We start from the raw sequence: 17,287 nt of genomic DNA, 5'->3' as shown, positions 1-17,287 counted from the left end.
TCGTACCTTCCGGGCTCTAAAAATGTGAAGGCGGATGCTCTGTCTAGGAGTTTTGTGCCCGACTCTCCGGGTTTATCTGAGCCAGCGGGTATCCTCAAGGAAGGAGTCATTGTGTCTGCCATCTCCCCTGATTTGCGGCGGGTGCTGCAAAAATTTCAGGCGAATAAACCTGATCGTTGTCCAGCGGAGAAACTGTTCGTCCCTGATAGGTGGACTAATAAACTTATCTCTGAACTTCATTGTTCGGTGTTGGCTGGTCATCCTGGAATCTTTGGTACCAGAGAGTTAGTGGCTAGATCCTTCTGGTGGCCATCTCTGTCACGGGATGTACGTACTTTTGTGCAGTCCTGTGGGATTTGTGCTAGGGCTAAGCCCTCCTGTTCTCGTGCCAGTGGGTTGCTTTTGCCCTTGCCGGTCCCAAAGAGGCCTTGGACACATATTTCGATGGATTTCATTTCTGACCTTCCCGTTTCTCAAAAGATGTCAGTCATTTGGGTGGTCTGTGATCGCTTTTCTAAAATGGTCCATCTGGTGCCCTTGGCTAAATTGCCTTCCTCCTCTGATTTGGTACCTTTGTTCTTTCAGCATGTGGTTCGGTTGCATGGCATTCCTGAGAATATTGTTTCTGACAGAGGTTCCCAGTTTGTTTCAAGGTTCTGGCGAGCCTTTTGTGGTAGGATGGGCATTGACCTATCCTTTTCCTCGGCTTTCCATCCTCAGACTAATGGCCAGACCGAACGAACCAATCAGACCTTGGAAACATATCTGAGATGTTTTGTTTCTGCAGACCAGGATGATTGGGTGTCCTTTTTGCCGTTGGCTGAGTTCGCCCTTAATAATCGGGCCAGCTCGGCTACCTTGGTTTCTCCATTTTTCTGCAATTCTGGGTTCCATCCTCGTTTCTCTTCAGGACAGGTTGAGTCTTCGGACTGTCGTGGTGTGGATTCTGTGGTGGACAGGTTGCAGCAGATCTGGACTCAGGTAGTGGACAATTTGACCTTGTCCCAGGAGAAGGCTCAACTTTTCGCTAATTGCAGACGCCGTGTGGGTCCCCGACTTCGTGTTGGGGATCTGGTTTGGTTATCTTCTCGTCATATTCCTATGAAGGTTTCCTCTCCTAAATTTAAACCTCGTTTTATTGGTCCGTATAGGATTTCTGAGGTTCTCAATCCTGTGTCTTTTCATCTGACCCTCCCAGACTCCTTTTCCATACATAATGTATTCCATAGGTCATTGTTGCGGAGATACGTGGCACCTATAGTTCCATCTGTTGAGCCTCCTGCCCCGGTTTTGGTGGAGGGGGAATTGGAGTATATTGTGGAGAAGATTTTGGATTCTCGTGTTTCTAGACGGAAACTCCAGTATCTGGTTAAATGGAAGGGTTATGCTCAGGAAGATAATTCCTGGGTTTTTGCCTCTGATGTTCATGCTCCCGATCTTGTTCGTGCCTTTCATGCGGCTCATCCTGGTAGGCCTGGGGGCTCTGGTGAGGGTTCGGTGACCCCTCCTCAAGGGGGGGGTACTGTTGTGAATTCTGTGGCTGAATTCACTCCTGTGGTCACAAGTGGTACTGCAGCTTCTGAGCTTCCTTCCTCAGGTGTTCTGGTGAGCTCATTAGCTGCTTCGTTACTTAACTCCACCTGATGCTGCTATCCTTGCTCCTAGTCAATGTTCCAGTGTTGGATCTGAGCTTCTCCTGATTGTTCCTGTGACCTGCTGCTCTGTATAGCTAAGTGCTTTTTTGCTATTTTTTGCCTTTTTTCTGTCCAGCTTGTCTTTTGTTTTGCTGGAAGCTCTGAGACGCAAAGGGTGTACCGCCGTGCCGTTAGTCCGGCACGGTGGGTCTTTTTTGTCCCCCTTTGCGTGGGTTTTGCTTTAGGGTTTTTTGTAGACTGCAAAGTTCGCTTTACTGTCCTCGCTCTGTCTAAGAATATCGGGCCCCACTTTGCTGAATCTATTTCATCCCTACGTTTTGTCTTTTCATCTTACTCACAGTCATTATATGTGGGGGGCTGCCTTTTCCTTTGGGGTATTTCTCTGGGGGCAAGTCAGGCCTATTTTTCTATCTTCAGGCTAGCTAGTTTCTTAGGCTGTGCCGAGTTTAAGGGAAATGGGAAATGTTTAAGAACATCCTAAATAGGCAGTGTAAGCGGTTTATACCTTGTGGGAATAAAAGGACTAGAAATAGGAAAAACCCAATGTGGCTAAACAAAGAAGTAAGACAGGCAATTAACAGTAAAAAGAAAGCATTTGCACTACTAAAGCAGGATGGCACCATTGAAGCTCTAAAAAACTATAGGGAGAAAAATACTTTATCTAAAAAACTAATTAAAGCTGCCAAAAAGGAAACAGAGAAGCACATTGCTAAGGAGAGTAAAACTAATCCCAAACTGTTCTTCAACTATATCAATAGTAAAAGAATAAAAACTGAAAATGTAGGCCCCTTAAAAAATAGTGAGGAAAGAATGGTTGTAGATGACGAGGAAAAAGCTAACATATTAAACACCTTCTTCTCCACGGTATTCACGGTGGAAAATGAAATGCTAGGTGAAATCCCAAGAAACAATGAAAACCCTATATTAAGAGTCACCAATCTAACCCAAGAAGAGGTGCGAAACCGGCTAAATAAGATTAAAATAGATAAATCTCCGGGTCCGGATGGCATACACCCACGAGTACTAAGAGAACTAAGTAATGTAATAGATAAACCATTATTTCTTATTTTTAGTGACTCTATAGCGACAGGGTCTGTTCCGCAGGACTGGCGCATAGCAAATGTGGTGCCAATATTCAAAAAGGGCTCTAAAAGTGAACCTGGAAATTATAGGCCAGTAAGTCTAACCTCTATTGTTGGTAAAATATTTGAAGGGTTTCTGAGGGATGTTATTCTGGATTATCTCAATGAGAATAACTGTTTAACTCCATATCAGCATGGGTTTATGAGAAATCGCTCCTGTCAAACCAATCTAATCAGTTTTTATGAAGAGGTAAGCTATAGACTGGACCACGGTGAGTCATTGGACGTGGTATATCTCGATTTTTCCAAAGCGTTTGATACCGTGCCGCACAAGAGGTTGGTACACAAAATGAGAATGCTTGGTCTGGGGGAAAATGTGTGTAAATGGGTTAGTAACTGGCTTAGTGATAGAAAGCAGAGGGTGGTTATAAATGGTATAGTCTCTAACTGGGTCGCTGTGACCAGTGGGGTACCGCAGGGGTCAGTATTGGGACCTGTTCTCTTCAACATATTCATTAATGATCTGGTAGAAGGTTTACACAGTAAAATATCGATATTTGCAGATGATACAAAACTATGTAAAGCAGTTAATACAAGAGAAGATAGTATTCTGCTACAGATGGATCTGGATAAGTTGGAAACTTGGGCTGAAAGGTGGCAGATGAGGTTTAACAATGATAAATGTAAGGTTATACACATGGGAAGAGGGAATCAATATCACCATTACACACTGAACGGGAAACCACTGGGTAAATCTGACAGGGAGAAGGACTTGGGGATCCTAGTTAATTATAAACTTACCTGGAGCAGCCAGTGCCAGGCAGCAGCTGCCAAGGCAAACAGGATCATGGGGTGCATTAAAAGAGGTCTGGATACACATGATGAGAGCATTATACTGCCTCTGTACAAATCCCTAGTTAGACCGCACATGGAGTACTGTGTCCAGTTTTGGGCACCGGTGCTCAGGAAGGATATAATGGAACTAGAGAGAGTACAAAGGAGGGCAACAAAATTAATAAAGGGGATGGGAGAACTACAATACCCAGATAGATTAGCGAAATTAGGATTATTTAGTCTAGAAAAAAGACGACTGAGGGGCGATCTAATAACCATGTATAAGTATATAAGGGGACAATACAAATATCTCGCTGAGGATCTGTTTATACCAAGGAAGGTGACGGGTACAAGGGGGCATTCTTTGCGTCTGGAGGAGAGAAGGTTTTTCCACCAACATAGAAGAGGATTCTTTACTGTTAGGGCAGTGAGAATCTGGAATTGCTTGCCTGAGGAGTTGGTGATGGCGAACTCAGTCGAGGGGTTCAAGAGAGGCCTGGATGTCTTCCTGGAGCAGAACAATATTGTATCATACAATTATTAGGTTCTGTAGAAGGACGTAGATCTGGGGATTTATTATGATGGAATATAGGCTGAACTGGATGGACAAATGTCTTTTTTCGGCCTTACTAACTATGTTACTATGTTACTATGAGTTGCATAGGTAGTGGTTAGGCGCAATCCACAGCCACTTTTAGTTGTGTTTAGGATAGGATCAGGTGTGCAGTCTACAGAGTTTCCACGTCTCAGAGCTCATTCTTTTGTTTTTGGGTATTTGTCAGATCACTGTGTGCGCTCTGATCGCTAGGCACACTGTGTCTCTGGATTGCCTTCATTACACCTTTCATTAGCAGACATAACACATAGCCAATCCCTGGGCAGAGATGATGTAGCCTAGGAAAGGTAAGGACTCCTGCTCAAACATACACTTCTCCAACTTGGCATAGAGGGAGTTTGCCCGTAGGAGGTCGAAGACTTTGCAAACATCTCTCCGGTGGGAGTCAATATCTGGAGAGTAGATGAGAATATCATCCAGATAGACTACGACCGAGGTGGAAAGCATATCCCGGAAGATATCGTTCACAAAGTCATGGAAAACGGCTGGGGCATTACAGAGCCCGAAGGGCATCACCAGATATTCATAGTGCCCATCCCTGGTGTTAAAAGCCGTCTTCCATTCGTCCCCCTCACGGATGCGAATCAGGTTGTAAGCACCCCGCAGATCTAGTTTAGTAAATACCCTTGCTCCCCGAAGCCTATCGAAGAGCTCAGATATCAAGGGCAAAGGATACTTATTTTTAACGGTGATGGCATTAAGACCCCTGTAGTCTATGCATGGACGCAATTCCCCATTCTTCTTCTGCACGAAGAAGAACCCTGCCCCAGCAGGTGACACTGACTTCCTAATGAATCCTGTTGCCAGATTTTCCTGGATGTACTGTGACATTGCCTCCGTCTCCGGGAGAGATAGCGGATAGACTCGACCCCGGGGAGGCTCAGCAACAGGCAAGAGATCAATAGGACAGTCATAGGGGCGATGGGGCGGAAGGATCTCCGCCGCCTTTTTGGAGAACACGTCTGCATAAGACCAATACTGCTTGGGGAGAGAGGAAAGATCTGCGGGTACCTCTGTAGAAGCAACCTGAACGCACTCCCTCTGACACCTACCCCCACAAGATTCACCCCATCCCAGGATTCTGCCAGAGGACCAGTCGATATGAGGAGAGTGGTACCGTAGCCAAGGTATTCCCAACAGGACCTCATCAATTCCCTCAGGAATGACGAGCAGCGATATAATCTCCTGATGAGATGGCGACATGGAGAGAGTAAAAGGGATGGTCTGGTGTGTTATCTGTGAGGGCAGTGTCGACCCATTCACCACTCGTACCGTTACTGGTTGAGCTAGCATAACCAGGGGTATTGCGTGACGTTGGGCGAAGGCAGAAGACATAAAATTGCCCTCCGCCCCAGAATCCACGCAGAGCTCTACCGAGTGGGAGAATGAGCCTATAGTAATTGTCCCCTTAAAGGACAATGTAGAGGCAAACGTCGCCGTGTCTAGTGTACCTCCACCTACTACCACTAGACGCTGACGTTTCCTCGACCGCTGAGAACATCTGGTGGCTAGATGTCCTGACTGCTGGCAAACATGACAGACCTTGAGTGCACAAGCGGTCCGGGACTTAGATCCCGCTTGTGACAAATCCCTGGCCTCATATGACTCAGGAACCAGGACCGGAGATTCCAGAGGTTTGGCGAAGGTAGGAGCCAGCCGAAACCTCTGCCTACACTGGGCTCGCTCTAACCTCCGCTCGTTAAAACGGAGGTCAATTCGAGTGGAGACAGTTATTAACTCCTCCAGTGTGGCAGGAATCTCCCTAGTGGCCAGAGCGTCCTTAACGTGGTCAGCCAGGCCCCTCCAAAATATGGGGATAAGAGCTTTATCCGACCAATCCAGCTCAGAAGCTAAAGTGCGGAATTGGACGGCAAAATGACTGACCAAGGACTCACCCTGAGTTAATGCCAGCAGTTGGAGCGCAGTATCATGGTGACTTGAGGTCCCAAAAAGACCTGTTTCAGAGTGCTCAGAAACAGCAGAGCACTCTGCACCACATGATCGCCACGCTCCCACAGCGGCGTAGCCAATTCCAACGCCCTGTCCGACAAGAGAGACACTATAAATCCCACCTTAGCCCGCTCTGTGGGAAAACGTGCAGCCAGGAGCTCGACGTGAATAGAGCACTGACTCACAAATCCCCTACAAAATTTGCTATCACCAGAAAATTTTTCTGGCAGCGGGAGGCGAGAAAATGTCGGAGCAGGGGTGGCAATGGACAGGGTTGCTGCAGCCACGCTAGCAGCCTGTACAGCAACTGCGGTAACATCCACAGCTGAGGTTGCGCTCTCAAGAGCCGCCAACCTACCCTCCAGCTGCTGGATATACCACAAGGATTGCTGTTTGTCCGTCATTACTAGCCAGACCCTGGCGCTAGTGTAATGTTAGGGCTAGCGGAACGCACCAAATGATAAGACAGATAGAGTATGGTGCGTTCGCAGCCCGGGGTCCACCGTGCAGAGATGGAACCTGCTGCCAAGTAATGACGGACTATATGGCGGTACTCATAAGTATACACACGTGGGTTAAACTTCACCCAGCGTGAAGGAAGCGATCCTGTTGCGTCACAGGACCGCGGTACCGCACATAGAGCGCGAGCAAGTAGTCAGCGAACTCAACCCCAACTAGGATTGAAGTCCGATTAGACCCTTGCTGGCACAACACCGCAACTGGGTGTGTAAGGAAACTCAATAACAATATTAAGGCACAAGAGTGCATGCGGTGCCGCACTGACGAACGCTACTAACCACCCAGGCTTGGGTAAGGAAAGCACAGAGGAAGTGAACGGCGCCGTACTGGCGGTCACAGCAACTGGACGCTGTAATGTGTGATTCGTGCTGTAGGATAAGTCGGGCGCTAGATAGCAACCATACACCTTCCGCGAACAGACATTCAATAGGGTAGGGGTATCCAAGGACGACTTGCACTCACAACATACACACATTAACAATTGTACACTAGCGCATGGCCGTGCGGTCATGCGCAGTTTATATAGTTGCAGCACAGGAAGTGGCCACAGAAACTTTGCCCTTCCAAGACCTGCCAAGAGGACCAATGGAATGTGCTGCAGAGCCTGAGCACATGACCCTCGATCTCCAACGGGAGATCTTGCCCTGGGCATGCTCGGTGTGTGTAGACAAGGACTTAGTCCCAGAGAAGTCCGCTCGCTGCTGACCAGCACTGGCTTTAATGGCAGAAGCTGAAGAAGCAGCAGTAACTCTCTGTACAGAGTGAGACTGAGCAAGACGCTGGGACTGACGTCCTTGCTGAGCAGACTCCACTGTGGCTGGATAAGAATGGGAGACCGCAGCGGAGATGGCTCGAGATTCCCCCTGTGCAGAAGCGGGAACTCGAGACCTAACAAGAAGTTGCAAAATACAAATTGTTGTGCAATTTCTCCTGAGTATGCCGATACCCCATATGAGGGGTAAAACTACTGTTTGGTTGCAGGCAGGGCTCAGAAATGGAGTGAAGTTTTGCAACGCAGGGTCTGATGGAATTGTGTGCGGGTGTCATGTCGTATTTGGAGAGCCCTTGATGTTCCTACACAATGGAAAACCCCAGATATGACCCCCTTTTTGAAAACTAGACCAATGAAGGAATTTATCTAGATGTGTGGTGAGCAAATTGAACCCCAAGGTCCTTCACAGAATTTTGCAACGTTGGTCTGTGACAATGAAAAACAAAAATTTCCCACAAAACTGTTGTATTAGCCCCAATTTTTTCATTTTCTTATGGATAGCAGGAGAAAATGGATCCCAACATTTGCGCAATTTCTCCTGAGTACGCTGATACCCCCCTAATACTACTTTTGAAGCACAGTGCAAAGCTCCGAAGGTAAAAAGCATCATATTGGAGTTTAGATTTTGCTGGAATGGTTTGAGGATGTCATGTCACATTGGCAGAGCCCTTGAGGTGCAAGTACAGCAGAAATGCCCCCATATATGACCTCATTTTACAAACTACACAGCCCAATGAATTCATCTAGGGGTGCAGTGATCATATTGAGACCACTTGTGCCTCAAAGAATTTTATACTATAGGGTGATGAAGAAAGAATAATTACATTTTTATTACTAAAATGTTGTATTAGCCACAAGTTTTTAATTTTTCTAAGGGCTAGTAGGAAAAAAAGGACCTGTTTGTTGTAAAAATTTCTCCTGAGTGCGCCAATGCCCTGCATATAAACAGGACATACTTTTCAGGAACAGTGCTCAGTAGGGAAGGAGCACCATATTATAAAGCAGATTTTACTGTTTTAGTTTGTGGGTGCCATAAGTGACCCCCATTTTCGCAAACTACACCTCTTGATGAATTAATCTATGGTGGCAGTGATAACATTGACACCACAGGTGTGTCACAGAATTTTATACCATTGGGCAGTGAAGAAAAAATAATTACATTTTTACCAAAATAAATTGTTGTAGCCCCAGATTTTACATATTCACAAGAAGAAATGGGCAAAAATAGCACCAAAATTTTTCCCACAATTTCTCCGGAATGTGGAAACACCCCATATGTGGTTGTACAGTACCGGTTAGCCAAATGGCAAGCCTCCTGGAGCTCAGATTTTCCTAGAATAGTTTGTAGACTTCATAAACAGAGCCAGTAAGTGCTAGAAGTGTAGAATTCCCCCTCAAGTGACCCCATTGTGGAAATTATCTACAGGTGTAGTGACAATTTTGTCTGTGTGTGTACTTCCAGAACTGCCATTGTAGTGCCCAGTAAGTTCAGAGTGCCCAACACTACAGAAATACCAAACATGTTGATGCTAAATGTAGTTTAGGCACACTGAGGATCAGAATGGAGGGAGCATTTGTATGTGGGAGCGCAGAATTCCAGATTTCTTTTGGGGTGCGAGGTGCCATAGGGCTATTCCAGAGCCTTTATGCTACCAGTGACGTGGAAGCCCCCTATATTTCCATTGATAGATGATGGACCTGAGTTGGGCTTGTTGTTTTTGTGGACTGAGTGGAAGCTTTTATTTGGACCATTTTACATAACGTTTGGGATCACATTTATTTGACACTCTATGCTGAGCACTTACTTTGAGGCTTCCATCTAAACTTCTGAGTGACGTGATTCAGATGAAATCCCCGAGGGATCCATTTACTATAATGAGGCAGGAGAGTTACTCTGGATTCTGGTCTCTAATCAGTGGTTTCCTTCTTTCCAACAGTGCACAAAACTGTGGCCGACAGCACTTTTATGCACGCCTAAAAAGATGGTCACCACCAGATCACAGGTCAGACGGTGTGCACAGTGCCTCCATCTGCCTCATTATATGGAATCTTCCACCGGGATCCAGTCTAAATCCCATATTTCAGAGATTTACATGTAAGCGCTCAGTGTAGAGCACAGCATAAATGTGAGCCAAGCTTTACTGCGATATTTGGGAGGCAGAATGAAAAAATCAACATCAAGTGGAGAGTTGATTTTATTTATTTTTTACAGCGTTCCTCATGCAGTATAAGTGATTAGACGACTTTATTATTTGGGTCGGTGTGATTACAAGGATACCAGATTCATATTGTTTTTTTATGTTTAACCCCTTAGTGACAGAGCTAATTTGGTACTTAATGACCGAGCCAATTTTTGCAATTCTGACCACTGTCACTTTATGAGGTTATAACTCTGGAACGCTTCAACGGATCCCGCTAATTCTGAGACCGTTTTTTCGTGACATATTGTACTTCATGGTAGTGGTAACATTTCTTCGATATTACTTGTGATTATTTATGAAAAAAACGGAAATATGGCGAAAATTTTTAAAATTTTGCAATTTTCAAACTTTGTATTTTTATGCCCTTAAATCAGAGAGATATGTCACAAAAAATAGTTAATAAATAACATTTCCCACATGTCTACTTTACATCAGCACAATTTTGGAAACAAAATTTTTTTTTGTTAGGGAGTTATAAGGGTTAAAATTGACCAGCAATTTCTCATTTTTACGACACCTTTTTTTTTTAGGGACCACATCACATTTGAAGTCATTTTGAGGGGTCTATATGATAGAAAATAACGAAGTGTGACACCATTCTAAAAACTGCACCACCCAAGGTTCTCAAAACCACATTCAAGAAGTTTATTAACCCTTTACGTGCTTCACAGGAACTGAAACAATGTGGAAGGAAAAAATGAACATTTAACTTTTTTTGCAAACATTTTAATTCAGAACCATTTTTTTTTATTTTCACAAGTGTAAAAACAGAAATGTAACCATAAATTTTGTTATGCAATTTCTCCTGAATACGCCAATACCCCATATGTGGGGGTAAACCACTGTTTGGGCGCACCGCAGAACTTGGAAGTGAAGGAGCGCCGTTTGACTTTTTCAATGCAGAATTGGCTGGAATTGAGATCGGACGCCATGTCATGTTTAGAGAGTCCCTGATGTGCCTATACAGTGGAAACCCCCCACAAGTGACACCATTTTGGAAACTAGACCCCTTAAGGAACTTATCTAGATATGTGGTGAGAACTTTGAATGCCTAAGTGCTTCACAGAAGATTATAATGCAGAGTCATGAAAATAAAAAATATTTTTTTTTTCCACAAAAAAGATTTTGTAGCCCCACAGTTTTTATTTTCACAAGGGTAACAGGAGAAATTGGACCCCAAAAGTTGTTGTCCAATTTATCCCGAGTACGCTGATGCCCCATATGTGGGGGTAACCCACTGTTTGGGCGCACGGCAGAGCTCAGAAGGGAGGGAGCACCATTTGACTTTTTGAGCGCAAAATTGGCTGTCGTGTTTGGAGACCCCCTGATGTAACTAAACAGTGGAAACACCCCAATTCTAGCTCCAACCCTAACCTCAACACACCCCTAACCCTAATACCAAACCGATCCATAATCCTAATCACTAACCCTAACGATAATCACAACCCTTACCCAAAAACAATGTCAACCCTAACCATAACCCTAATCAAAACCCTAAATCCAACACACCCCTAATCCTAATCTCAACCCTAACCTCAAACCTAACCCTAATCCCAATACACCCCTAATCACAACCCTAACCTTAACCCTAATCCCAAACCTAACCCTAATCCCAAGCGTAACCCTAATGCCAACCCTAACCCTAATACCAACTCTAATCCAAACCCTAACCCCAAATCTAACCCTAACTTTAGCCCCAACCCTAGCCCTAACTTTAGCCCCAACCCTAACCCTAGCCCTAACGGTACTTTCACACTTGCGTCGTTTGGCATCCGTCGCAATCCGTCGTTTTGGACAAAAAACAGATCCTCCAAATGTGCCCGCAGGATGCGTTTTTTTGCCCATAGACTTGTATTGCCGACGGATCGTGATTGATGGCCACACAACGCGTCCGTCGTGCACTGGATCAGTTGTGTTTTGGCGGACCGACGGCACAAAAAACGTTCAATGTAACTTTTTTTGTACGTCGCGTCCGCCATTTCTGACGGCGCATGCGTGGCCGTAACTCCGCTCCCTCCTCCCCAGGACATAGATTTGGCAGCGGATGTGTTGAAAAACTACATCAGCTGCCCACGTTGTGCACAATTTTCACAACGTGCGTCGGTGTGTCGGGCCGACGCATTGCGACGGCCCCGTACCGACGTAAGTGTGAAAGAACCCTAACCCTGAATTTAGCCCCAACCCTAACCCTAAATTAAGCCCCAACCCTAACCCTAGCCCTAACCCTAGCCCTAACCCTAGCCCTAACCCTAACTCCAGCCCTAACCCTAGCCCTAACCCTAGCCCTAACCCTAGCTCTAACCCTAGCCCTAACCCTAGCCCTAACCCTAGCCCTAACCCTAATTTTAGCCCCAACTGCTCTTCTCCTGTCGGCCGGCAGATGGCGATAGATGGCGGGCGCACTGCGCATGCGCCCGCCATTTTCTTTTCCCCGGCAGCCAGGAGGAGCAGCAGGAGGATCCAGGGACACCGGTAAGTATAATAGGGTCCCCGAATCCCCCTATTTCTCTGTCCTCTGATGTGCGATCACATCAGAGTTCAGAGAATTACACTTTGATTTTTTTTTTTTTCCGGTCACCGGTAAACAGTTAATTACCGGCGATCGCAAAACAGGGGTCGGTAAAACCGACCCCGATCATGATCTTTGGGGTCTCGGCTACCCCCGGCAGCTGAGACCCCAAAGATTCTCTCGGTGCCGGCCTGCGGGCGCACTGCGCATGCGCCCGCCATTTTGAAGATGGCGGCGCCCACCGGGAGCCACGAGGAGCACCGGGGGAGATAGGTGAGTATCGTGGGGCTATCTGGGACCCCTTTTCTCTGTCCTCTGATGTGCGATCACATCGGAGGACAGAGAAATTAAAAAGAGATCAAATTTTTTTTGCGATCGCTGGTAAACGGTTAATTACCGGCGATCGCAAATGCGGGGTCGGTAAAAAAAAACCCGAATCATGTTCTCTGGGGTCTCGGCTACCCCTGGCAGCCGAGACCCCGGAGAAAATCCGACTCTGGGGGGCGCTATTCACTTTTTCCACAGCACCGTTAATAAACGGCGCTGTGGTTTAAGTACCCTTAGCGGCCGCCGTTAAAAGGCGTATCGGCGGTCGCTAAGGGGTTAACTGCTGTCACATGATTAAAAAAAGCTTTTTTATTGCAAACAATAGTTCTCGCATGGCCATATTTTGAGAGCCATAATTTTTAAATATTTCTGCCGAGTCATGTAACACCTCATTTTTTTTGCGGGCCGAATTTACATTTTTATTGGTACCGTTTTCGGTCAGATAATGATTTTTCATCGCTTTCTATTCTGATTTTTGGGTGGCAGAATGATTAAAACCAGCAAGAAAGAAATTGTTTATTTGGGGGTGTTTTTATGCCGGTTCACGTGTGGTAAAATTGCCAGGGCACTTTTATTCTTGGGGTCAGTACGATTGCAGCAATAACACATTTATAATTTTTTTTATATTTTGGCGCTTTTACACAGTAAAAACAATTTTATCAACATTAATGAAGACATATTCAATATGACAACCTAATGTTATAAAATTCTGTGTCGTACCTGTGGGTTAGAAATGCTCGCTATACCCCTGGTTAAAATCCTTGAGGGGTGTGGTTTCCAAAATGGGGTAACTTGTGATGGGTTTCCACTGTTTAGGCACATCAGAGGCTTTCCAAATGCAACATGGCATACCAATTATTCCAGCAAATTTTACAATGAAAAAGTGAAATGCCACTCCTTTCCTTCCGAGGGCCGAAACAGTGGAATTCCCCTACAAATAAGATATCAGCATATTCAGGAGAAATTGCACAACAAATTTTGGGGTGTATTTTCTCCTGTTACCCTTATGAAAATAAAAAAGTATGTGTTAGGTGTCGAGTTCCCGCCTCTGCACAGGGGGAATCTCGAACCATCTCTGCTGCGGTATCCCATTCTTCTCCAGCCGCAGTGGAGTCTGCTCAGCGGAGACATCGTTCCCAGCGTCTTGCTCAGTCTCACTCTGTGCATAGGATTACTGCTGCTTTTCCTGCTTCTGCCATTGAAGCCAGGCTGGGCAGCGGCGTGCAGACGCTTTTGGGACTAAGTCCTGCTTTTTCCCATCTGAGCATGCCCAGGGTGAGATCTCCAGTTGGAGATCGAGGGTCACGTGCTCAGATGCTGCAGCGGTTCCCATTGGTCCTCCAGGAAGGTCTTGAAGGTGCTAAACTTCTGTGGCAGCTTCCCATTGGTCCTTTATTGGAAGGTCCTGAACGTGCTGCAGCTATATAAGCTTGGCATGACCGCACGGCCATGCGCTAGTGTACATTTGTAATCGTGTGTGTGTTGATGAGTGCAAGTCGTTCCTTAAAAAACCCATCCCATGTGCATGACTGCAATCTAGCGCCCGGCTGAACTCACAGCGTTTACACACGAAACAGCACCTACTGCTGTGACCGCCAGTACGGTGCCACGCGCCATTAGAGTGCTTCTTCAACCCAAGTCAGGGTGGTTAGTGGCGTCCGCCAGTACGGCACAGTTCGCACTCTCGTGCTATTTAATTATTGGTTTTGTTACGTGCGGTACTGCAGCTCTGTGACTCAACAGGGTTCGCTTCCTTCACACAGGGTGAAGTTAACCCGTGTGTGTATTCACATTGTACCGCCATATATTCCGTCATTACTTGGCAGCAGGTTCCATCTCTGCACAGTGGACCCCGGGCTGCGAACGCACCTTAATCTATCTTATTATTTGGTGCGTTCCGCTAGCCCTAACAGTATGGGTATAAAAATTAAATTAAAAATTAAAAAAAAAATTAAATGTTAGTTTTTCCCTTCCACATTGCTTCAGTTACTGTGAAGCACCTGACAGGTATGTTTTGAGCACCTTGAGTTGTGCAATTTTTAGAATGGTGACAGTTTGGGGTATTTCCAGTCATACAGCCCCTCAAAGTCACTTCAAATGGGATGTTGTCCCTAAAAAAATGGTTTTGTAAATTGTGTTGGCAAAATTAGAAATTGCTGGTCAACTTTTAACCCTTATAACAAAAAATGTTGTTTCTAAAATTGTGCTGATGTAAAGTGGACATGTGGTAACTGTTATTTATTAATTATTTTTGTGAGAGATGACTCTCTGATTTAAGGGTATAAGAATTAAAAGTTGTGAAATTTTCAAAATTTTCACTAAGTTTCCATTTTTTCCCCCACAAATAAACGCAAGTCATATCGAAATTTTTTTTACCACTATCATGAAGTACATTATATCACGAAAAAACAATCTCAGAATCAGTGGGATCCGTTGAAGCGTTCCAGAGTTATAACCTCATAAAGTGACAGTGGTCAGAATTGTAAAATTTGGTTTGGTCATTAAGGTCAAAATTGAATCGGGTCTTTGAAGACAATTAATAAAAATAAATTCAGTTTACAGCCACTTTATTGCGGTGCACTGTCTGGACTTATATTTTTTGGTTTATGTTGCAGTTTTATGCAATTTATAATCACACAATTAAGAAAAAATGGCAACCAAGTGAAAATTACAATAACCCTAATCTAAATTGAATCTTTAACAGTTACACATTAAAATGGGCAAAACCATGAAAATTGCATAAGTGAACCTTAAAAGTAATTATAGAATTTTGAAAAAAAAATTCACAAACAAAAAATAAAACTTTACAAACAAAAAGCAAACATTTTCTTTATTAAATGCACAAATGCAGCTAGAATGTGTAAATACTTACTCTAGGAATTCTGTGATATATTTCTGGCTGCACTTAGACCAGGTCCACGGGCTTGTGTCATAGCTTAGAACTGCTGACATTACATGGAATTCCTTTTTAATTCCTATGTCTTTGCACTTTGAGCTGTCATCATGAGGCATGTTAAATCTGAAAGGCACGTTAACAAGCGTAAGCATTACATTATTTAATGTAGGAATATCCAGAACTCATCAAGTGATATAATGTAAATGTAAATCAGCAAGCATCAATATCGCAGTACAAAAAATACATTTGGCAAATCTAGCTATGAAGTAATACCAGGCAGGGGTTATAAAGCTGGGGGAACAGACACCTGACATGCTTTTTGCAAAAGGTGCATGGTCAGGTAATGAATCACACCGTGCAAAATGTGAGTTGAGTTGTTGCTCCTGGTTTCTGCTTTGTAGTATATGTCTATTTGCCATGTGTAACTGTGATATTGCTGCTTGATGTGATATATTGCTTGATATCACTAGATTAATTTTTGCCACATTATTAACCTCATTGTGTACATGTTTATTCACTCAACCATATTTGGGTAAATTCCACTCCACCTAGATGCAGCATCTACCTCGCGTTTTAGTAATTTTTTTCCTCTCGTGTTTTTAATATTTAGCTGTTAAAGAGTATTTATTTTCTATTCCGCTCGTATATGAATTTATATGCTTAATATTTACGTTTAACTAATGCGTGTAAAATAGTCATGTAGGCAACTTAGTAATATGTAACTTGTAGAATGTTCAACCTCAGTACCAAACATTCAACAGCGTTTATGCAAGTCGTGGGCTTCCCAAAAAAAACTTTGCAGCTTGTGTTCATCAGGGAACTTAAAATTTATTGAAAAACCTATCACACGTGCCACATGCCCTCCATCAGCAGCAATTATAGGGAGATAGTAGGGTGCTGTTAGAGAAAAGGGTATTTCATATTGAAGGGCTTTCTAATAAGGATATATTAGTAGGTTGTCTAAATGTCTATTTTATGTACCCAATGGGAAAACTATCCATAAAGCAGCCAATCACTTTATTTGTATAAAAACATGGCTCTGCTTTAATTATTACATTACAAAGGAATCAAAAGGTGTTTTATAGTTCATGTCTAAAAACTTATTTTAATAGGATTGTCAAGTAAAGATAATCTCTAGAGATGCAGTAATTTCAGAATGTCTGTGGACAGCGGACAATATCTTATCTGCTCACGCTTTCAGAATGTGCAATAGACACAACAGCTGTCACACTTAAAATACCAGGGTGCTGCAAGAGCCAAACATCACTGGAGTATACCATGGATAGTCTACCCGGTACATAGCAAGTAAAAAAAATGAAGAATATTACTTCAGCCTGACTGAGCTCCGAATATAAATCTAAGAAGATACATAGGAAATCCTCTTGTGATGGTTTATGTATTGCTTAAATTCTCTGAGCATATGTCCTTTTTCAGACAAATCATAGTCATGCCTGGTGAGCTGATACACATCATATGTTCATGGTGAGAGGTTTTAAAAAACCTCTCCTCCCATTAAAGTTTGTATCCGTTTAATCTATTGCAATCATAATATTACAGTGGGGCAAAAAAGTATTTAGTCAGTCAGCAATAGTGCAAGTTCCACCACTTAAAAAGATGAGAGGCGTCTGTAATTTACATCATAGGTAGACCTCAACTATGGGAGACAAACTGAGAAAAAAAAATCCAGAAAATCACATTGTCTGTTTTTTTAACAATTTATTTGCATATTATGGTGGAAAATAAGTATTTGGTCAGATACAAAATTTAATCTCAATACTTTGTAATATATTCTTTGTTGGCAATGACAGAGGTCAAACGTTTTCTGTAAGTCTTCACAAGGTTGCCACACACTGTTGTTGGTATGTTGGCCCATTCCTCCATGCAGATCTCCTCTAGAGCAGTGATGTTTTTGGCTTTTCGCTTGGC

General features: G+C 43.9%; 1 protein-coding gene across 1 annotated transcript in view; it reads right to left on the bottom strand.

Annotated features, from left to right (window-relative positions):
- Positions 1–17,287, bottom strand: part of ADAMTS20 (ADAM metallopeptidase with thrombospondin type 1 motif 20) — a 507,015-nt gene that overhangs the window by 307,023 nt on the left and 182,705 nt on the right. The window contains exon 9 of the mRNA XM_069764742.1: positions 15,338–15,484. Within this exon, the coding sequence (XP_069620843.1) occupies positions 15,338–15,484 (147 nt within the window). The remainder of the gene's footprint in view (positions 1–15,337; positions 15,485–17,287) is intronic.

The sequence above is a fragment of the Ranitomeya imitator genome, chromosome 4 (genome assembly GCF_032444005.1).
Source record: "Ranitomeya imitator isolate aRanImi1 chromosome 4, aRanImi1.pri, whole genome shotgun sequence".
NCBI classification, from domain to species: domain Eukaryota; kingdom Metazoa; phylum Chordata; class Amphibia; order Anura; family Dendrobatidae; genus Ranitomeya; species Ranitomeya imitator.
Note: the sequence above shows the minus strand (reverse complement) of the source record. Positions and strands in the feature narration are given on the sequence as shown.